We start from the raw sequence: 22,517 nt of genomic DNA on the forward strand, positions 1-22,517 counted from the left end.
TTTAAACTTTTCCTTTAAAAATTGTTTTTAATTTTTTGGAGTGACATTGGTTAATAATAATTATCTAGGTTCCAAGTATACAATTGTATAATACATCATCTGTACTAGTATATTGGTGCCCACCACCCAAAGTCAAATTTTCTTCCTTCATCATATATTTGACTTCCTTCATCCTTTACTACCTGCCCCACCACCTTTCCCTCTGGTAACCACCATACTGTTGGCTGTGTCTGAGTTTTTTGTTGTCAGTTGTTCATCCCGTTCACACCTGATTACACTTGTTTCCTCACCTGCCCATCTCTCTCTATACCCAGGAAGCTTTCTCCTGCAGGGACTGTTGCTGTTGCTACTAGGTTGTAATTAACTGGGGTGAATACCTCCAGTTCATGCCTGCCCATGCTGCCCATTCTCTCTAGTGTTGTCAGAGCCATCTTTCTAAAACACAAATCCTACAACGTAACTTCCGTTCTTGGAACCGTCCGTACTCCAAAGCTTCAGAAAAATGCCTTCGGGCCCTTGCAGACCTTTCCAACTTATCCGAACACTCCAGTCGCCACAGGATCCGCCTCCAGTTCTCAACCACACAAGCCACTCGACATCGCTGAGCCTCTGTTCAGTATTCTTTCTACGTAAAATGATCCTTTCCTTTCCCCCTCTTCCCCACCATAACTGTTTAGGAATCAATGTTTGCAGCTTGTATTTGAAGATCCAATTACATCCCCCTCCTCGCCCCCAAATGCTGACAACCAGACAGCCGTCTGTGGACGCCTGGTCCCAAGGAGCTTTCAGCCTTCCCTGCTCACTGCCTGGGCCCCCACAACCCTTTACTTCAGGCCACTTATGACTGCCTCGTTTTATGAGCTTTTCGCTGCTCAGAAATGCAGACTCCGGCTCTTTAAACCCGATACCTAAACGAGTCTCAGGGCAGCACCGAGAGCTGGCCTTCGAGTACCCGGGCCCGCGCACCTGCCCCAACGCAGACCCCGGCAGTGCGCGCGCCGGGCCCAGCAGTGCGCATGCGCGGGCACGCGGCCCTGCCGAAGGACGGAGCCCGAGACTGCGCGCTCCCTTCCGCGTCAGCTCGGCCACAGTTACTCCCGCCCCGGCTCCCCGCCTCGCTGTTCAAACACAGACACTAAACTCGGGCCCCAGCAAGTTGCGCGCGGCCTGCCCGCTCCCACTATCGACGGGAGATCCGCCTGCCGTAAAGCACGGCGCGGCAGCTGCTGCAAAGCGCTTACGACAGAACCTTCGACCAAAGTACGACCGGCAGCCGCTCCCGCCCCCGCTTCAAACGTTTGGGTTTGTGGAGCGGAGCGGGGTGGCCGCCAGCCCGTTTTTGTTCCGCACTAAGCCTCGGCCTCTCGGAGGAGGCTCGGAGGCGCCGCGGCCTCTGAGGGCCCTACCTCCCCCCCCCCCCGCCGCGCCGCGCCTTCCGGCCGCCATCCTCCCGGCGTGCACTGCGGCGGCGGCGAGGCGGCGGCCATGTTACGGTAGTTTGTTGTTTTCTCCCCGCGGAGGAGCAGGGCCAGCGACCGGACCCGCCTCGCTCTCCGCGTCCTCATTCCGGCCCGCCGGCCCCGGCCCCGGCCCCGGCCCCCAGCTGGCGCGCGGGGCGAGGCGGAAGCGGGCGTCGCAGCAGCATGGCGGCTGCGCTGGGAGCGGGCGGAGGAGCCGGCGCCGCAGGTACGTGAGCCGACGGTCCTGGACAGCCGCGCCCGGCCGCATCCCCGTGGTCACCGCGGGCCCCAGAGCTGCCGCGCCCGCACGGAGCGCAGGCCCCGGAGCGGGCGAGGGCCGGCCTGTCCCGGGAGGCGAGGGATCGCCGCCGGGGCCCTGGCGCGTCGGGTAGGTGTGGAGCCCCGAACGGGCGCGGCGCTGGCGGGTCCACTCTCGCGACACGGCGCGCTCCCGAAGGTCACCTCAGTCGCGTGTTTCCCGTGGACTCCCCGCCTGTGCGGTGAAAGCCTGTTAGCGGTTTGCGTGGCGTCGCGCACGGAGGGAGCGGACCCGTGCGGACTACCGGGCCGCGCGTCTTGCTCGGCGGCGGAAGTGCCTGACGGGACCTCACACCTCAGAAAGCCACCTTCTGGCGAAATTACATTTTGTTGATTGAGGGGTTTTGTGTTTTTAATACGGAACAAGTCTTTGGAGAGACTTTTAGGGCTAATGGGAAGTTTGACAGCAGCGTTCGGGAGGCGCGGTCGTCATGGAAACAGTAACACCCACTCGTGTCGAATTCAGAGCCTCCTTTCAGCCGTGTCACTGTCACCGGCCTGGAGTTTTGGCCGAAATGTCAAAACCTTTGGCGATGTATCTGCAGTTTGCCACTTTGATGTCAGGTCTTTTTTTTTTTTTTTAACGTGTTCGATCTTTCCAGTTGAACTTTGAAATACATGTTTTACCTTCCTGGCGACCTTCTGGGGCTCAGAATAGTGTATTTGCTGTCATTCTGGGGGTGCGGTCTGGGAACATGTCGGTCAATACGTTTTGTTTGGGTGCCATTCTCTCACGTTTCTCGTTTTTAACTGGCGCGTTAGTGAATGACAATGAATGTAATCCACAGATGGAAAGCTCTCCGTAAACCCGACCCCAGAAAGTTAGTTTCCGCACATCCCGCCCCGCCCCCGCCCTGCCGGAGCTTTCGTTCTGTGTCAAGTATGTCCACCTCCTGCTCCTGTGCTTTCTTCCCCACTGTTCTCTGGCTCCTGGGTTTTCTTCGGACATTTACTCCGTTTTATAATGTTACTTAGTTATTTTTTTCTTTATAATCTCCCTTTCCTGGTAGTCTGTGAGCCCCACAAGGACCCGAGTGCAGCCTGTTAGGAGCCCTGTGTTTCACGGTCCCTGTGGGGCCTGTGTTGAGCAAGTATTTGCCACGTGGATGAATTGGAGAATGAATGTTTTCTTTACGAGCCCCTTTTTGCTTTCTGTGTACATTTCCGGCTCTGTGGTCTAACAGTAAGACTGGAACCAGGTGGCTTTCTGCTGTGCCTCTGTCCATTTAAGGGTTAGGCCCTGCGAGCTTTGGGAGTCTACAGTAGGTGAGCGCCCAGTAGGTGAGCACCGTTTGGACCCACTATTTAACTGTTTCAGTCTTTATACTTTTTCACTGCTTTAGAAAACATTGCACCAAACATCTATAGACACGTCTTGGTGTGCTTAAACCAATATTTCTGGAGGATAGATACTGCTTTAAATGGAAATTACATATGTTTACAATTTTGATAGCTATTGCTAAGTTTTCCTCAAAAAGGCTGGTACCGTTAGTAATGTATGAGAGTACCCCATTTCCCATACACTTTCTAAGGTTTATTATATGTTTTATAATCTTGAGGCAGAAAAATAGCTTCAGTGTTGTAACTTATATTTCTTTTTGTCTCTAGTTTTCATACATTGTATTTATTTTTCTGCCTGCTTGTATCATTTGTATTTTTTTAATTGAGTGGTTGATCTCTTTCTCATTGTTTTAAAGAAATTTTTTGTACATTTTAATGTGTTTTTTTTCCGTAATGGTGTCGCCATGCCAAGAGTTCCTGTATGCTTTAGTTTTTTATGCTCCTTTGCTTTATTATTATTTTTTTTAAAAATTAACTTTTATTCCATATGAGATTTTATTTTGGGTATGGTGTGAATTTGGGGCTTCTCACAGTTCTAATATGATTTATTGAATTCTCCATCTTATCCATCTTTTTTACATATTAAATTACCATTTATAATTTTTAAAAAATATTGCTTCATTGTGTGTGTATTAAATAGCATGTTCTTTTAAAGAAATTTCTTGGTTAGCCCTATGCATTTAAAAAAATGAACTTATGAATCTTCATTCATGTTCTGTAAATAATTCTGAAATTTTTATTAGGATCTCATTGTATTTATTAACATAACTTGGGAATGATTGGTATTTTTACCATATGGGGTCTTTCATCCAGCAATGAGAATGCCTTTGTTAAGTTCTTCTTTTATGTCCGTCAGTCCTCTATCACATGCTTATTGAATGTTCCAGGCACTTACCTAAGAGATTGGATGCATGCTGAACAAACCACACAGAGATTCCTGCCCCAATGGAACTTATAGTAGTACAATTTTCTTTTTATAGTTCTTTTACTTTGTTTAATTCCTAGATATTATATATTTGTTTTCATTGTGGATGGTATAGGTTTATTTATCCTATTACATTCTCAAATTTGTTACTGATCTATAGAAAAGTGTTTTTGTAATTTAATTATATACAACTGGCTTATGTGCAATCAGTCATATCTGCAATCTCTTCTTTTCTAATATTTATATCTCATTTCTTTTTCTTACACTTTTTCTAGAAACATTCATTGTCAAGTCCTCCAATATAATGCTGAATAATATGGGTGATGGCAGGTGTCTTTGTCTTGTCATCTTTTTTGACTTAAATGAGTGTTCTTTTAATATTGAGTATGGTGTTTGCTGTAGGTTTCTGGTATTTTTGTTTAGCTAAGAATGTTTGTTTTTTGAGTTGGGTTTTAATTTTATCAGACGCTTTTTTTTAATATTTCTTGAGGTGATTGATGAGGCCCCTTCTTTCATCTTGCAATGTAGAGTAATGTATTGATTTTCAGTGTTGAGCCAGCCCTGCATTCTTGGATTCAAAACCTTGTTCTGCATATTTTATTCTTTTTACTGTACTGTTGATTTTACTTTAGGATTCATTTATGATTGTAAAAGATTGTTATAGTTGTCTTCCTTTGTATTTGTGCACATGTGCTATCCTGTTTTTTTACAAGATAAGTGGCTTCCTAGAATGAGTTGTGAAGCTTTCTGGGGCAGTGTAAAAATAAATGTTGAAAGAACTCGAGACTGCAAAGCCAATTTGGTCTGGTGCCTCTTTAAGTTAGTTTTCAGTTCCTTCTATCTTTGGTCAGTTTAGCTTTTTACATTCACTGGTCATTCTGATAAATTTTACTGGAAAAATTATTCTTTGTTATATATTTTCAAATTAATTAGCATAAAGCAAAACGCTCAGCTTTCTAAGAATGGGTGTGTTGAAGGTAAATTTTTTGAGACCCATGTATTATGAACAAATTCTAACCTTTTCAGTCGAATGGTGGTTTGTTAGATCTAGAACTGTAGATTTGAATGCATTTTCCTTAGAATTTTGGTTGTATTGTCTTCCAGTTCTGCTCTTGAGAATTTCTGATGACAGTTCTTTATTTCTGATGATGTTTTTCCTTTCCTCTCATGTTCCAAAATGTCATTGGCATAGGTCTTTTGTCTTTATTGTGCCATGCATTTAGTTGATACTTTAGTCTGGAAATAAGCATCCTTCAATTCAGTTCTGCAGAATTTTCTTATTGTTTTTCTGCTTTTCATTTCCTCTGTTCTTAACCTTCTGAAACTCTTACTATTGAATTTTGATTTTGTTTATTTAAAAAAACGTAAGAATAGTGAGACAGTTCCTTGAGATTGTTTTGGAAGGACAGGTACCTTGGTAGTTGATAAAGTCAAGCAAAAGACTAGGACAACAAAGACTGGAGAAAGGAGGCACCCACGGTCTTTTCTCCCAGGCAGGCTCTGTGGTGCCACTCCCTCATGAGCTACTTTTCATATAAATGCAGGAATCTTCTTTCTGTTTGGCCAGATGCGGTACATCTTCAGTTGATTTAGTTGTGGTAAATTTGTGTCCACTATTCTAGATAGTTTGATATTTTCTTCCTTTTTTGAGAGAAAATGGAATTCTATCCTACATAATAAAAGGGTAATATGCAAATTAACCATCACTCCGCTACACCCACGATTGGGCCGGTGGGAGGCGCGGGGGGTGAGGACTTGCGAGTCCCTGCCCCCCGCTCCTCCCGCCGGCGCGATCAGCCACCACGCCGCTGAGCGGGGACCGATGGGGCCGGTGGAAGGCACGGGCGGTGCGACTCGGGGTGGCTGCTGAGGGGGGACCGATGGGGCCGGCGGAAGGCGCGGGCGATGGGACTCTGGGTGGCCGATCGCGCTGGCGGGAGGCGCTCTGATCGGCGGGTGGCCAGAGCCAAGGCCTGGGTCCCAGGTGCCAGAGGAAAACTGGTGCCGCCAGAAAACTGGTGCCGGCAGCCAGGTGAAGGAAGGTCTATTGCACGAATCTTCGTGCAACAGGCTTCTAGTACTTACATATAGTTCTATTTTTAAAATATTGGCAATTAAGTTGATTACTTAAAAAAAAACCAACATAATTCAAAGATAGCATGTGTCTTGTGGGCCACCAGGTTGCCTGTCTGTTAGAATGATTCTGCCTGCGTGATTTAGTAGGTACCATGTGTGAGTGATCTTCCTACCTACACTCAAGGAAGGCCTGGCTGCCCTGTAATATTTCGACATAGGAAATCAGAGGCTGAGTTTCTCAGGTTGCTTGTTAAATAAGTTCAAGAGCTCAGTATGGTAGACCTGAGTTGAAATCAGTTGTTTACTAACTGGTTAGTCTTAGTTTTCACATCTGTAAAAGGAGGATTTGGGATGGATTAAGCAAATGTGAAAATGCTAGCTTGCTGGAGGAGAATGGACCTGTGTGCAGCTCTGCAGTACTGCCGGCTTACTTGGGTTTTATCAGCCAGGACAACAGAAGCTGTGCTATACCTTCCAGGTATGGAGGGTTTTAATACAGGAATCAGAGCTTTTACAACTCTTGGCAGGGCTGGAGGTGCAGTGCCCAGGAAACCCTTCTCTGTTTCTGTCAGTCTGATACAAGGAACTTGCCTGGAAGCCCTGTGACTGAGGACAGGAGAGAGCTCCTAGGCCGGCTCAGTCTGCAGCACTGGAGGAGCTGACCTTTGATGCTATTGAGACTTGAGAAGCCACCGCTATGGCAGCTCCTACAAGCCCAGATGCAGCACATGGTTTCCAAGAGCTCCCTGACCTCTGAGAACCTCTTGTCGCCTTGTGTGTGTCCTGCCTCTGCCTCCTGAGAACAGATGTGATGATTGTGACTCAAGCCTCCTATTAGTGCCTTGCTTTGCAGACTGTAACTCAGGGACAGCAGGGAAGGCCTCTAGGAAGTGCGTTGCTGACATTCTCCTCTGCACCTGTGGAGAGCCCAGTGCCCACAGCATGCACGACAGTCACTCTATCTGTGGGAGGAAGGAATATTGCAGAAGGGCTCTGTCCCTTTCTTTGACATTTCTTTAATGTAGTGGCTGGTCCTTTAGAAGGATTCATTTTTTTATTATTATACTAGAGGCCTGTTGCACAAAGATTCTTGCAATGGGCCTTCCTTCCCCTGGCTGCCGGCACTGGTTTTCCTCTGGCACCCGGGACCCAGGCCTTCGCTCTGGCTGCCACCTTCCGTCTTCACTCTGGCCGGAGCTTTCAGTCTTCTCCGCTTGGGCCGGAGCGCCACTCCTTTAGCTCCCTCCGCCCCCCCCCCCCCGCCCTCTCCCTCATAGTAGGTGTCCTGCCCTGTCTGGCCGCTCTGCGCCTGCGTATGCAAATTAACCAGCCATATTTGTTTGGGTTAATTTGCATACTCCTGATTGACTGGTGGGCGTTGCGGAGGTATGGTCAATTTGCATATTTCTCTTTTCTTAGATGTTTTTATTGATTTCAGAGAGGCAGGGAGAGGGAGAAAGAGAAACATTAGTGATGAGAGAGAATCATTGATCAGCTACCTCAGCCATCCCCTACTGGGGATCAAGCCCACAACCTGGGCATGTGCCCTTTACCAGAATCGAACCTGGGAACCTTTAGTCCCCAGGCCAATGCTCTGTCCACTGAGACAAACCAGCTAGGGCTAGAAGAATTAATTTTTTTTTTTAAAAATTAGGATGGGTGTCATTTCCTCTAGATTCTAAGTCATGATGGGAACACCCAGTTGGCCAAGCTCAGACTACTAGTCCTCTTCCAGGCCGCCAAGGATGATTGAGAACTCTGGGGTCCGGGTTTGATAGCTTCCATGTTGGGAGGCAGAGCCTTGCTATCTGTCAGGACTTGTCAGCTATTGATTTCCCAACACCGGAAGAGGAAAGTCAGTTGCAAGACAAACATGGCCTTGTGCACTACACTGCGTAAACAAAACACTAAGTTCATGTGAGGAGAACCTGTCCAGGGGCCCTATAAATAATATTTTAAAACAATGAGGAGAAATTATTTTTCAAGCAACATGGTATAGGTGTGGGCTTTTTCTGAACATTTTGCTTGGTTACTTAGAAGTTCATGTAATACTGTCAGGCTAGTATGCTCACTTTCAAAGTTCTTGAACATTACCCTGATACTTTTTTCTAGTTATTGTTTAAATAAAGGGTCTGGATTTCCTTACCAGTAAAATACTGAGTTTTGACTTTGATAGTGATTCACAGTACATGAGAATGGCATTGAGGTAAAAGAAAAGAGGTTGAGAACTTTTAAGTATATTTTTTATTTTTCATAGAGGAAAGGAGAGGGAGAGAGATAGAAACATCAGTAACATCAGTGATGAGAGAGAATCATTGATTGGCTGCCCCCTACTGGGATTGAGCCCACAACCCGGGCATGTGCCTTTGACCGGAATTGAATCCACAGGCCAATGGCTCTATCCACTGCACCAGCTAGGATAGGAGGTTGAGAACTTTTAGAGCAGTGATTTTTTAACTGGTGTGCTGCAAGAATTTTTAAAACATGCAATGCCTATTTAGTCAGGGGCACTGACCTCTTTTCCCTGAGATTGTAAAAAAAAATAAAAAAAATGACAACAGCTAACACAACAGTAGCTGTCTGGTGTGAATGCTCTGTCTTAAACCATAAATATGTAGGTCATATAACAGAGTTGTGTCTTATTTTATTGGTCATGTTGCATAATAAGGTTGCATCTGATTGGTTAATTCTTGGCGTCAGAAATACTTACATACAAGTACTAGAGGCCCGGTGCATGAAAATTCATGCACTGGAGGGGGGTGGTCCCTCAGCCCGGCCTACCCCCTCTCACAGTCTGGGAGCCCTCAGGGGCGGGAGGCGACCTGGCGATCAGGGGAAGGCGATGCCCCATCACACCTCTGCTGCTGCCACTGCTGGCAGCGCAATCCTCGGCCGGCCCTGGTTTCCTGAGCCTCGGGCGGCCCTGGGCGGCTGGGCAGCTGCCATCCGAGGCTTGCTTGCGCCTTGGGCCGGCCCTGGGCGGCTGGGAAGCTGCTATCTGAGGCTTGCCTGGGTGGCTGGGCAGCTGCCATCCAAGGCTTGCTTGCACCTTGGGCTGGCCCTGGGTGGCTGGGAGGATGAGGGGACTGGCAGACTCTGGAGGCAGGCCTATGAAGTGGGCCTGCTGCCCCGGTGGGGCTGTGGGGACTGGGTGCTGCCATCTTGTGGCTGTGGGCGCTGCCATCTTTGAGGGCGTGACAGTCAATTAGCATATTCCCTCCTTATTGGCTGTGGGCGCCTCCATCTTTGCAACAGCGTGAGGATCAATTAGCATATTTCCTCTTTATTAGATAGGATTGGCATCTGATTTTTTTAAAAAGTCACTTTGGAGCAAAAAGGGTAGGTAATTATTTTTTTTAAGTAAATCAAAAGTATACCTATTTTTGTCAGATTGGCAAAAATATTATATTTTGGTGTGCCACAGTATTTTAGTAATTAGTTTTTGTAATCTTCAGATGAAAAAGGTTGAAAATCACTGAAGCAGAGCAGCGATTGGCAAGCTTTGTAAAGGCTCAAAGTGGACTCTGTGGATCACATGGCTTCTATTGCAGTTCCCTGCCTGTGTAGCTTGAAAGCAGCTGTAGACAATGTATAGTTGAATTGGCATACTGTGTTCCAGTAAACACTTATGTACATAAACAGACAGTAGCCAAATTTGGCCAAAAACATGTGGCTGGGTCTGTAGTTAGCTGACCCTTGGAATAGACAATTTCTAGAACTCTGTTCCAAGCTAATCTATACTAATAATAGAGGAATATGCAAATTGGCTGGGGAGGGAAGCACAGATAGGCAGTTTTGGGGGATCAGGCCAGCAGCGGAGAGCAGATGGGCAGTTAGGGGGATCAGGCCGGCAGGGGAGAGCAGTTAGGCAGTTAGGGCGATTAGGCTGGCAGGAGAGGGCAGTTAGGGGATCAGGCCGGCAGGGGGGAACAGTTAGGCAGTTAGGGTGATCAGGCCAGGAGGGGAGAGCAGTTAGGGGGATCAGACCAGGAGGGGAGAACAGTTAGGCAGTTAAGGGGATCAGGCCAGGAGGGGAGAGTAGGTAGGCAGTTAGGGGGATCAGGCCAGCAGGGGAGAGCAGTTAGGGCCATCAGGCAGGCAGGCAGGTGAGCAGTTAGCCAGTGGTTCCAGATTGCGAGAGGGATCCCGGATTGGAGATGTTTAGTGTAGGTTAAGCCTTAGGAGGAGAGTCTACAGACAAGGGCACTGGCACTCCTGTCCTGCTGAGCACTCTTCCCCTCACTTCAGGACATGCTGTTCTTCCTTTAGAACTCTGAGCTAATGTGGACAGTTCGTTCTCATGCTTCTGCTCAGTGTGACAGACAGGAAAGAAGGACTTGTCTATATTCGAGGAAAACAGATGAGAAATGACTGCAGAAAATGTAATAAGAATAAAAAGGCACAGGATTCTTGTCTTAGTTTCTTAGGATTTGTCATGGCTCTTTCCATACCTATTTCACATTCCATATTCTGGGGGAGAGAAAGGATTTTCTTGCTTTTGCATCGTTAGGTGTGGTCTTTCCTTTGCATTATATGCCTTTGTCCAAGCACAAGGTTGCCCACATTTACCATCATTCCTAATTTCTTTTGGAAATTGTTTGTTTTCTTCTTCCCACTTGCTGCTGTAGCAATATCTCACTAGGTTACCTTTACAATTTCTCCTGTTTACTCTGTGTCTGGAGAAGAGATTGCTTTCTTCTTCAGAATATAGAGATCTTCACTTGCCTTTTATATATATATATATATGTATGTGTGTGTGTGTGTGTGTGTGTGTGTATCCTATCTAATAGGAGGGAATATGCTAATTTACCGTCACACCCTCACAAATGGCGACACCCAAGCCAATAAAGAGGGAATAAGCTAATTGACTGCCACACCCTCACAAGATGGCGGCTCCCACAGCCACAAGATGGCGGTGCCCAGTCCCCTCAGCCCCGCCTCATCCAGCCGGAGTCCCTTAGTCCCCTCAGCCCTGCTGGGGGGCGGCAGGCGCCACGCGCCTCATCCAGCCGGAGTCCCCCAGTCCCCTCAGCCCTGCCTCATTCAGCCAGAGTCCCCCAGTCCCCTCAGCCCCACCTCATCCAGCCAGAGTCCCCCAGTCCCCTCAGCCCTGCCTCATCCAGCCGGAGTACCCCAGTCCCCTCAGCCCTGCCTTATCCAGCCGGAGTACCCCAGTTCCCTCAACCCCGCAGGGGAAGGCAGTTGGGGGCGATTGGGCTGGCCGGGGAGGTCACTTGGAGGCGATCAGGCTGGCAGGGGAGGGCAGTTGGGGATGATCATGCTGGCAGGGGAGCAGTTAGGCATCAATCAGGCTGGCAGGGGAGCGGTTAGGGGGCTATCAGGCATGTAGGCAGAGTTGTTAGGGGCAATCAGGCAGGCAGGCAGGCAAGCGGTTGGGAGCGATCAGTAGCCACAATCCTCTCTCACAGTCCTGGATTGTGAGAGGGATGTCCGACTGCCGGTTTAGGCCTGATCTCAGATCTCGGGCCTAAACCGGCAGTCGGACATTCCCTGAGGGGCCCCAGATTGGAGAGGGTGCAGATTGGAGAGGGTGGGACAATCCCCTGAGGTGTTCCAGATTGGAGAGGGTGCAGGCTGGGCTGAGGGACATCCTCCCCCTCCCCCCGGTGTACGAATTCTTGCATGGGTGGGGTCCCTGCAGGGATTGGGCCGAAACCCACAGTCCAATGCCACCTGCAGCTCCTACCTGCCGCTCCTGCTCATCCTGGCCCCACTGTGCCTGCTGCCGGCTTATGCCCAATCAGTCCTGATTGGGAGAGGCTCACACTGCAGCAGCAGCGCTTGCCAGCCATGAGCCCTGTGTCTGGCACCCTCCTAAGGGGAGTGGCCTGCGGGATCAGGCTGAAACTGGCTCTCTGACATTCCCTGAGGGGTCTCGGATTGCGAGAGGGTGCAGGCCAGGCTGAGGGACCCCACTGGTGCACGATCGGGCCAGGGAGGGACCATGGGAGGGCTTCAGGGTGTGTCTGGCCCATCTCACTCACTCCTGATCGGCTGGACCCCAACAGCAAGCTAATCTACTGGTTGGAGCATCTGCCCCCCTGGTGGTCAGTGCACGTCATAGCGACTGGTCAACCAGTTGATTGTCTGCCCCCTGGTGGTCAGTGCACATAATAGTGAATGGTTGAGCAGTCTTAGCATATCATTAGCATATTATGCTTTGATTGGTTGTTCGGTTGTTCTGTCATTCGGTCTATTTGCATATTACCCTTTTATTACATAGGACTAGAAGCCTGGTGCACAAAAATTTGTGCATGGGGGGGGTCCTTCAACCCGGCCTGCACCTGCTCACAGTCTGGGAGCCCCCAAGGGATGTCCTACTGACAGCTTAGGGGGAGTGGGCCTAAGCCGAAGTCTGGCCTCCCTCTGTGGGAGGCGACTGGGCTGATCAGGTGAAGGTGCCGCCCCCATCACCCTGCTGCTGCTTTGGAAGGGGTAGCACTGGGACTGGGGCCATGCAGTCCCCTCTCTTGCTGCCTCTGCAAAAGGGGCCGCGGCGCTGGATAGGATTTTTATTGATTTCAGAGAGAAAGGGAGATAGAGAAAAACATCAATGATGAGAGAGAATCATTGACCAGCTGCCTTCTGCACGCCCCCCCCCACTGGGGATCGAGCAAACAACCCAGGCATGTGCCCTGACCAGGAATCTAACTGTGACCTCCTGGTTCATAGGTCGACGCTCAACCACTGAGCCATGCCAATTGGGCTCCATTTGCCTTTTCAACACAAACTTTTTTCTGCCTTACTTCCAATAAGAGTCGGGATTCCAAGCTCAGAGTCCCAGCTCTTTGCCTTTTAAGCCCTTGATTCCCAATAATTATTCCTACTTTTCTTCATCCTCTTCTGAGATCACTTTCCCCTTCAGTGTGTATACCTACACATGATCACCTTGCTTCTACATTAATCCCCTTCAACAGCTATTCCAGCTCCCTGTGTTCCCAGCCAGAGCTGCCTGCATAAAGCAATCATGTCTTGTTTCTGCTCACGCCCCTCCTTACTTTACATCTTCTTTGCTCTCCTGCTCTCTTTCCCCCAATAAATACCTTAAGTTAGATTACATACATATGTATTGGGGTTATTGTTTGTTTCTTCCTCTTAGACTATAACCTACTCAAGGGTAGAGGTTTTTGTTATCTTGGACATCCCTGTATGCCAAGTATGTAGGACAATGCCTGGAATACTTTAAGAGCTCAAGAAATAATTGTAGAATAAATGAAGGGTACAGGATTCATGGCCTCAGTTCTAGCCTTAGTTTTTGTTGCTTAATTTGCACTTCCTTATTTTGGAATAAGTTTATAGCCAATTTTTAAGGACATGTTATGGGGTCTTTCTTTTGGAGAAGTATTTGTTTTTGCATGATGTTGGCTTCTAATTTTGACTTTTGTGGGATTTAACTCATTCTAGGAAGTATTTATGTGACAAGATGGCAGTTAAGCTTTACTTCTGGAGGGTCTGCTCTGATTGATAGCCATTGACCGGGGCCACGAGGATTCCCACCCTGGCTGTCGGTCAGAATTACTGGGAAGCTTGAAAACAAAAATTAGAATCCACTGAATCAGATTAGGCTAGGAGCAAGGGTTGTACGTTTTTAAGCAGTGTTTGTCAGTGATCATCATTAGTAGCTAGCTTGGCATAAGAGTTTTCTGGCTTCAGCAGAATTGGGTGCTATAATTTAAGCAATATCTGTCAAGGGTGATTGTGAGTAAGTATTAATTCCTTCACTGTGTAATAATATGAAGCCATGAGCAAAACTTTTTGTTCATGTTTTCATAGATAGGGAATGCCCCTGTATTCAGGAAGTATATAATTTGATGGAGGAAAGAAAAGGAACATAGAAACCCTTTAGAAAGTAAACATAAAATATGTGGTGTTCACTGAAAGTCCAGCAGGAGGTAGAAGGGAAAGCAGTAAAAACAGCTGTTTTGATTCTGTTTGCTTTTCTCACAGGTCATACTTTGGCTGCTTGTCAGAATAGCCAGAGGCATATTTTGTTTGACCTGCAGATTAAAAAAACAACTTGAATTAGTTGCTTACATTTAGCAGTTAGGAAAATATTTCCAGTCATAAATTTCCCTCCAAGCATGGGTTTTGCTGCATCCTGTGCTCATTTATCTCAAAGTATTTTCTCATTTTCCTAATTATTTCTTTGACCTGTTAGTTGATGAAGTGTGTGCTGTTTAATTTCCATGTATTTGTGAATTTTCTAGTTTTTATTTCATTATTATTTCTAGTTTTATTTTACAGACTATGCTTTGCACGATTTTAATTTTTAAAAAATTTATGAAGAATTGTTTGATGGCCTAACATGAACGCTGCACAGCGTTCCGTGTGCACCCATGTTTTGGACTGTACAGTCTCTGTTCTATTTTTGAGTTCATGGATTGTTCTGCCAGTTCACAGGTACTGGTGAGCCCCACTAATGAGTTTGTCATTCAGTTATGAGCCCTAGCAGGTGTAGCCCAGTTGGTTGGTGCATTGTTAGATCTGTGCACTGAAGGGTTGCAGGTTTGATTCCTGGTCAGGGCACATATCTAGGTTGTGGGTTTGATCCCCAGTCTCACGTACGGGAGGCAGCCGATTGCTTTTTCTCTCATTGATGGCCCCCCCCCCCCCATCAATAAAAAAAAAAACATATCCTGTGTGAGGATTAAAAAAATTAGATGTGCAACATGCTGTGTGTGCAAATCATATACGTAGTGTGGGGAAAATGTAAAGTATTAATTTTTTTGACTGATTACATGCTACAATGACATTATTTTGATATTCTGGGTTAAATAAAATATGTTTTAAAATTTCACTTGTTAAAGTTTCAAGCTTCTTTTTACTTTTTAAATGTGGCTGCTGGAGAATTTAAAAGTACAGTTGACCCTGGAACAATGTGTGTTTGAAATGCACAGATCCACTTACATACGGGTTTTTTTTTCAATAAATACGTAGTTGGCAGTCTGTATCCCCAGGTCTTGCATTGGCAGATTCAACCGACCATGGATCAAAAAGAATATTTTTGATTTGTGGTTGGGAATCTGCAGATGCAGAGGGCAGACTGTAAACATTGTGCTGGGCCATCTATATATATAAAAGCCAAGCGACCAGAACGACTGGTCGTTATGACATGCACTGTGGCAGCCAACCGGCCTGATAGGCCCCTATCAGTTCCCCCAACCTCCCATGGCCCCTCCTAGCCAGCCCCACCCCCGACCCCCCACCCCCATTAGGGGTGGGCCGGCCAGCCAACTGCCTGCGGCCCCCTGCCCCCGCTGGCCCCGATTGGCCCCCCCACATCCCCTCACCCGTGCCAGCCCAGCCCAATCGGCTCCCATTGGAGTGGCCAGCGGGACCACACCCATGCAGGAATTCATGCTCCAGGCCTCTAGTCTACACTAATCTACACTAATAAAAGAGAAACATGCAAATTGACTGTACCCCTGCTACACCCACCAGCCACGCCCACCAGCCAGTCAGGAGTGAGTATGCAAATGAACCCAACAAAGATGGCGACAGCCACGGAGCTGGAGCGAGCAGGAGGCTTGGGTTGACCCCGGCGATGGAGGAAGCCAAGCTTCCCACCCATCCTGGCTGGCCCTGGCCTCCGCTCAAGGTTACAAAGTTTCAATTATAGAAGATAAATAAATCCCAGATACCTGCTTCTAGCTGGCCCTGACCTCTGCTCAAGGAGGCGCTGAAAAAAAAAAAAAGAAGGGGCTGGGAGCCTGGATCACCGGGGGGCGTGGCCAGCCTGAAAACAGCCCTCAACTCCTTACCCAGGCTGGCCACACTCCCATGGGATGAGGGTCCCCGCTGGGGTGCTTGGCCAGCCTAAAAACAGCCATCAGCCCCTCACCCAGGCTGGCCAGGCACCCCAGTGGGGACCCCCACCCTGAAGGGGGTGTGGCCAGCTTGAAAACAGCCCTCACCCATGAGGTTCCCCATTGGGGGGCTTGACCAGCCTGAAAATGGCCCTCAGCCCCTCACCCAGGCTGCCCCACACCCCAAGGGAACCCCTACCCTGATCCGGGACGCCCTTCAGGGCAAACTAGCTGCCCCCCACCCATGCACCAGGCCTCTATCTATACTAATTAAAGGCTAATATGCTAATTAGACTGGGAGACCTTCCAGGAGACCTTCCGGATGTTCTTCTGAACAAAGCCATGGTGGCGGGGCCGAGGTAGAGGCGGTTAGAGGCCAAGAGGGGAGAGGGCAGTTGTGGGTGATCAGGCCAGGATGGGACGGCAATTGTGAGTGATAAGGCTGGTGGGGGGCGGGGCCGTTGGGGGTAAGCAGACCAGCAGGAGGGCCAGTTGGGGGCGAGCAGGACGTCAGTGGGGGTCATCTGGAGGTTATCAGGATAGCCGGGGGAGTCATTTTGGAGTGAGCAGGACAGCAGGTGGGCAGTGGGGGGTGAGCAGGCCGGCATGGTGGGCAGGTGGGGGCGAGCACACTGGCACGGGGGGCAGTTGGGGGTGATCAGGCTGGCAGGGGGGTCATTTGGGGGCAAGCAGGCTGACAGGCAGAGTGGTTAGGGGCAATCAGGCAGGCAGGTGAGCGGTTAGGAGCCAGCAGTCCCGGATTGCGAGAGGGATGTCTGATTGCCGGTTGAGGCCCGATCCCTGTAAACCGCAGTAGGACATCCTTCGAAGGGTCCCAGATTGGAGAGGGTGCAGGCCAGGCTACGGGACAACCTCCCCCCCTCAGGTGCACGAATTTTGTGCACCGGGCCACTAGTCCTACCTAATAAAACAGCAATATGCAAATTGACCGCACCTTCGCTACGCCCAAGCCACGCCCACCAGCCAAAGCCACGCCCACCAGCCAATCAGGGCGAGTATGCAAATTACACAACAAAGATGGTGGTTAATTTGCATACGCTGAGGGAGGGAGGAGTGAAGACTGAAGACAACTTAGAAGGAAGAGGGAGGAAAAGCGGAAAGCAAGGTGGCTGCCAGAGGGAAAGCCTGGGCGGGGCGGGGCGGAGCAGGGCGGGCGGCAGTGGCGCGTGGGTGCAGGCACGGAGGCCGCAACGGCGGCGGCAGCAGCAGCGCACGCGGCCACAGCGGCCGCTTGCAGGATTCTTCCTGCAAATGGGCTACTAGTTTTATATAAGGGACTTGAGCATCCGTGGATTGTGGTATCTGAAGGGTTTCTGGAACCAATTTCCAATGGATACTGAGGAATGACTATTAAGTTTTGGCAGAGACCAAAGTTATACATGAATTTTTGACTGTGTGGGGGTTGATGGGTTTCAGTGCCCCAACCCCTGCCTTGTTCAGGGTGTACTGTATATGCGTGGTTTGTGTCATGTTCCTGTCGTGTTCACTACACTATCCTAACGACTTCCTTAATGATGGTCTTTGTTCTCCATGATTCATTTGGAAAAATGTAAAGATTACAAAAAGTAATATAACTATTAGCAAATCAGCAATTGTTTCCCATTTGTGTAATTGTAGCAAAAATATACATTAAATCATTTTATAAAGAAAATATTTTATTGAATTTTATGATAAAAAAACTTTTATTACGGTTTTTCTAATAGTGTTTAATAAATTGATTAAATAGTGTTTAATAAATTGATTTTCTTTGCGTAGCTTTATACTTACTAAGTTTTTTAATTACTAAAAATGGCTAAAGTATTTATAAGAGTTATATATGGAACTTTTGTATTTTATTTTATTTTTTAAATTTATTTAAAAAAATATTTTATTGATTTTTTACAGAGAGGAAGGGTGAGAGATAGAGAGTTAGAAACATTGATGAGAGAGAAACATCCATCAGCTGCCTCTTGCACACCCCCTACTGGTGATGTGCCCGCAACCAAGGTATATGCCCTTGACTGGAATCGAACCTGGGACCCTTCAGTCCACAGGCCGACGCTCTTATCCACTGAGCCAAACCGGTTAGGGCTGGAACTTTTGTATTTTAAAATGTCATACCAGGAATCCTCCAAAGAAAGGTTGTGTCACTATTTGAAGATGTGGATGTGTTTTAATTTGACTTTCATGGCCTCTTCTTCACAGATGATGACTTTGACCAATTTGATAAGCCTGGTGCAGAGCGGTCCTGGAGGAGAAGGGCTGCAGATGAGGACTGGGACAGGTATGGACACCTGCTTGAGTCTATCAGAGTCCACGCTGATTTATCTCATTCTGCCACTTGGCTACGCAGAGATCTTCTCTGAGAACAGTGTGTTGGCCCCCTCATGCTCTTCCCAAGTGGGCTGGAGGACAAGGATGGGCACTCCACGTAGAGGCTCCAGGCCTGTGTTATCTAAAGGGTGGTCAGTGGGACACTGGTTGTCTCATCTTTTCTGTGTTTTTATACATGGATGGTATTGACTTGGTGGACACCCAGAGCTGTTTTTGGAGTACTTTTCTGCAAGAGTTCCTATTGTCCACATCCTACCCAATATTTGTTAGACTTTATATTTTTTGCCATTTTATTATGTATTTTAAATTTGTATTTCCCTGATTCCTTGTGAAGATGAAAATACCTTTTTAGGAGTGCATATGTGTGCGTACACACACACACACACACACACACACCCACACACACACACACGCAAGTACACACATACTGACAGTATATGGAAAGTCCCCAATAATGATAGATGTCAGTTTAGTGTAGTGATTACTTTCGGTGAGGAGCTTGAAGCAATGGCACATGGCACAGGGATGTTTCCTGGGAGAAGTCCACGGGACAGAAGCTGGGAGGTGGAGTTCTCAAATGATGATGATTCTGTCTGTGTAAATTTTTACCATTTAAATACTGTGTTGCAAATGTGAAAATGACTTTGATTGTGGTCAGAAAGTTTAACATAAAGGTGAACAGCTCTGACTAAAGAACAACAGTATTATAAAACAAGACACGATTCCTGTCGGGAAACTAGGGAGTCCCAGAAGCTTCACAGAGTACTCTACATTGGAAACTACGTCTCATACTGTAGACTAAGTTTATAAAGTTCATTCCTCTCCAGTGACTCTCAACCTATAAAAAATTACTCAGAGCTTAGAACAAATTCACCTGTAAAAGAAATGGACTTACTGGGAAGTAGTGGTAACTGATTTTTGTTTAAAAGACTCTGATGGGGGCTGAATCAAATAGAAAGTGTATTTTAGCAGTTTACTCATCATTTGGATTTTCTTTTCTGTCAGTTACATTTTCATATCTATGTCTGTTTTTCTTTTGGGTCGTCTTCTCCTTAATTGATTTTAGTGATTCTTTATACTTTGGGAAATTTATTTTTTGTGCTTGTAGAGATTTCTTTCCAGTCTGCGGCCTGTGTTCCCTTGAACAGTAAAAAGTCTTTAAATAGATTTTTATAAGTAATATAATTAAATGTCTAAATGTTTTCCTGTATGGTTTTGTTTATTCTTTTTAAATTAAAATATAAAAAAACATATCTGCAAGAATAGCACAAAACTCTGACATGCCCTTCTCAAGTCTGCTAAGATTTTCTGTTTTGTGAGAAAGCCTGTTCCCATCATTCAGAACATAAACATGCTGACAAAAGATTGCAGATGACTGCCAGGACCTCCATGTCACACAGAGATAACTCCCTTAGTTATGATTTACTTGTATGTCGTCATCAGCATGATTGTTCCATGTTTTAATTTTTTCAGTTTTTGCAGTTTAATGAGTGTCAAATGCTCTCAGTGGTTTTTAATTTTTCTAGTTAATGATATTGGGCATCTTTTCCTATGTTTTGTAGGTTTTTAAAGGTAGGAGAAAGCACAGATACTACTTGTTATAGTTTATTGTTTTACTGATTACTGAACAGGTTAAAAAAAAAAGATCCCATATTGAGGTGAAAAACTAAGCTTAGAGGTCTAGTGAGAGCCACCTCCTATTGCAAAGCCTCTCACAATTAAAAGACCAGTGTTCCTTATATATTTCTAAATAAGTTTTTATTATTAGTAAAGAAAAGGGAAAGTATAGCAAATGTAAAGTGCAAGTACCCAAGCCCCCAAATCCTGGGTAGATTCTCAGCATGTAATAGGATGATGCATTGGCATGTCTCTTCTTCTCTCCAGTGAACTTGAAGATGACTTACTTGGAGAAGATTTGCTATCTGGCAAAAAGGTAAGAAATACAGATCTTTTTGAAACTAAATGGTAGTCATTTAATTACACTTAAAATATAGGAATACGTCTTCTGCAGGGGATGTGTTCCTGGAAAGTTGGGTATAGATTAATATTTTGTGAATTGAATTTTTAAGCACACAAATAGCTGACTGTTAATTTACTGTTAGAAATTCTCTGATAACTATAACTCAAGCAGTAGATTCTTTAATAAATAGTTTAGTTCCTATATTGTCCAAGGCACTCTAGCAGGTATTGAGTTTGTGAGAGTGGTAACTGTAAAACTACCACTTGCCTTGAAGGAACTTCATATTTGGGGTTAATATTTGGCATACTGATCTGAAATTCACTTTTTGGGACTATTCAGAGATAAGCTTAAAGATAAACATATTCAAATATACAGATATTCTTTTCTAATCCTACCTAATAATAGACAAATATGCAAATTGACCATACCTTCGCTATGCCCACGATTGGCCAGGAGGCGCAGGGGGGCGGGACTCGGGGTGGCCGGGGTGGCTGAGGTGGCTGATTGGGCCAGCGGGACGCTGAGCTCATGTCACCAGCGGCGGCACGAGCTCAGCGTCTGCGCCATGGCTGTGCTGCGGCACAGAAGGGGCCTCTGGGGCAGCGAGCTCACGTCCCGCCGCGGACCATCAAAAGCGGGGGAGCTGGGTGCCTGTCCGCTCAGGCACCAGGCCTTTCAGAAGCCTCCGCCGCGCCGGAGGCTTCTGAAAGGCCTGGTGCACCAGCGGACAGGCACCCAGCTCCCCCGTGATCGAAAGCGAAAGCGTGTAGGGGACCCTACACATGCATGATTTAATCATGCACTGGGCCTCTAGTGTAAAAGAAATACTTTGTACTCTATAAGAACCAGAGTTCAGTAACATTTAAAAATAATGAAAAATAGATATAAACCCTCATGACTGACATTTTGCCATATTTCCTTTCATTCTTATTCCATGATTTTATATATACTTTACTATATATATTAACTACTGTTTCTTTTAAATTTAGTGTTGTATCTTTGGCATTTTCCTATTGTCACTAAATGTTATTTTAAGACTAGAGGCCCAGTGCGTGAATCGCGCGAGACCCAGACCTGCCATGCTGGCGGGACCATAGACCCGCCATGTGCGGTAGCTCGCTGCTGTGAGCCGTGAACCGTGCCATGCCATGCGAGCGGCTTGCGGGCTGGGGGAAGGGACCGAGAGGTGCTCCATGCACCTCCTGGTGACCAGCTGTTTGGTTGTTCCAGTGTTCTGGCATTCTGGCCACTGGCTTTTTATAATATAGACTAGAGGTCTGGTGCATGAAATTCGTGCATGGGTGTGGGGGGAGAAGTCCCTCAGCCCAGCCTGCACCCTCTCCAATCTGGGACCCCTCTCACAATCCAGGACTGCTGGCTCACAACTGCTCACCTGCCTGCCTTCCTGATTGCCCCTAACCGCTTCTGCCTGCCAGCCTGATCACCCCCTAACCACTCCCTTGCCAGCCTGATTGATGCCTAACTGCTCCTGGCTGGCTTGGTCACCCCTAACTGCCCACCCCTGCCAGTCTGGTCGCCCCCAACTGCCCTCCCTTGCTGGCCCAGTCACCCCTAACTGCCCTCCCCTGCAGTCCTGGTCCCCCCCAACTGCCCTTCCCTACAGGCCTGGTCCCCCCCAACTGTCCTCCCCTGCAGGCCTGGACCCCTCAACTGCCCTCCTCTGCCTGCCCAGTCACCCCTAACTGTCCTCCCTGCTGGCCTGGTTGCCCACAACTGCCCTCCCCTGCAGGCCTGGTCTCCCCCAAGTGCCCTCCCCTGCAGTCCTGGTCCCTCCCACTGTCCTCCCCTGCAGGCCTGGTCCCCCCCAACTGCCCTCTCCTGCAGGCCTGGTACCCCCCCCAACTGCCCTCCCCTACAGGCCTGGTTATCCCCAACTGTCCTCCCCTGCAGGCCTGGTCCCCTGCAACTGCCCTCCTCTGCCGGCCCGATCACCCCTAACTGCCCTCCCTGTTGGCCTGATTGCCCACAACTGCCCTCCCCTGCAGGCCTGGTCCGCCCCAAGTGCCCTCCCCTGCAGGCCTGGTGCCCCCCTGCAGGCCTGGGTCCCCCCCACAACTGCCTACCCTTGCTGGCCTGGTCTCCCCCAACTGCCCTCCTCTGCAGGCCCGGTCACCCCTAACTGCCCCTCCCTGCTGGCCTTGTCGCCCCATGCAGCCTGCTTGTTCAGTCGTTTGGACGTCCCTCACTAACTCCCCTTCTGGCCTGGTCACCCCACGCTGCCTGCTTGTTCAGTCTTTTGGTTGTCCCTCACTAAC

At 47.8% G+C, this 22,517-nt stretch overlaps 1 protein-coding gene across 2 annotated transcripts in view; it reads left to right on the top strand.

Moving 5' to 3' along the window:
* The first annotated feature begins 1,475 nt into the window (after positions 1-1,475).
* The window catches only part of RBM33 (RNA binding motif protein 33), a 110,915-nt gene continuing 89,873 nt past the window's right edge, over positions 1,476-22,517 (top strand). For both annotated transcript variants that reach the window (XM_028132531.2, XM_028132532.2), the window contains exons 1-3: positions 1,476-1,686; positions 18,153-18,231; positions 20,166-20,214. In XM_028132531.2, the coding sequence (XP_027988332.2) occupies positions 1,644-1,686; positions 18,153-18,231; positions 20,166-20,214 (171 nt within the window). In that variant the 5' untranslated portion in view covers positions 1,476-1,643. The remainder of the gene's footprint in view (positions 1,687-18,152; positions 18,232-20,165; positions 20,215-22,517) is intronic.

Source organism: Eptesicus fuscus, chromosome 14 (assembly GCF_027574615.1).
Source record: "Eptesicus fuscus isolate TK198812 chromosome 14, DD_ASM_mEF_20220401, whole genome shotgun sequence".
NCBI lineage: Eukaryota > Metazoa > Chordata > Mammalia > Chiroptera > Vespertilionidae > Eptesicus > Eptesicus fuscus.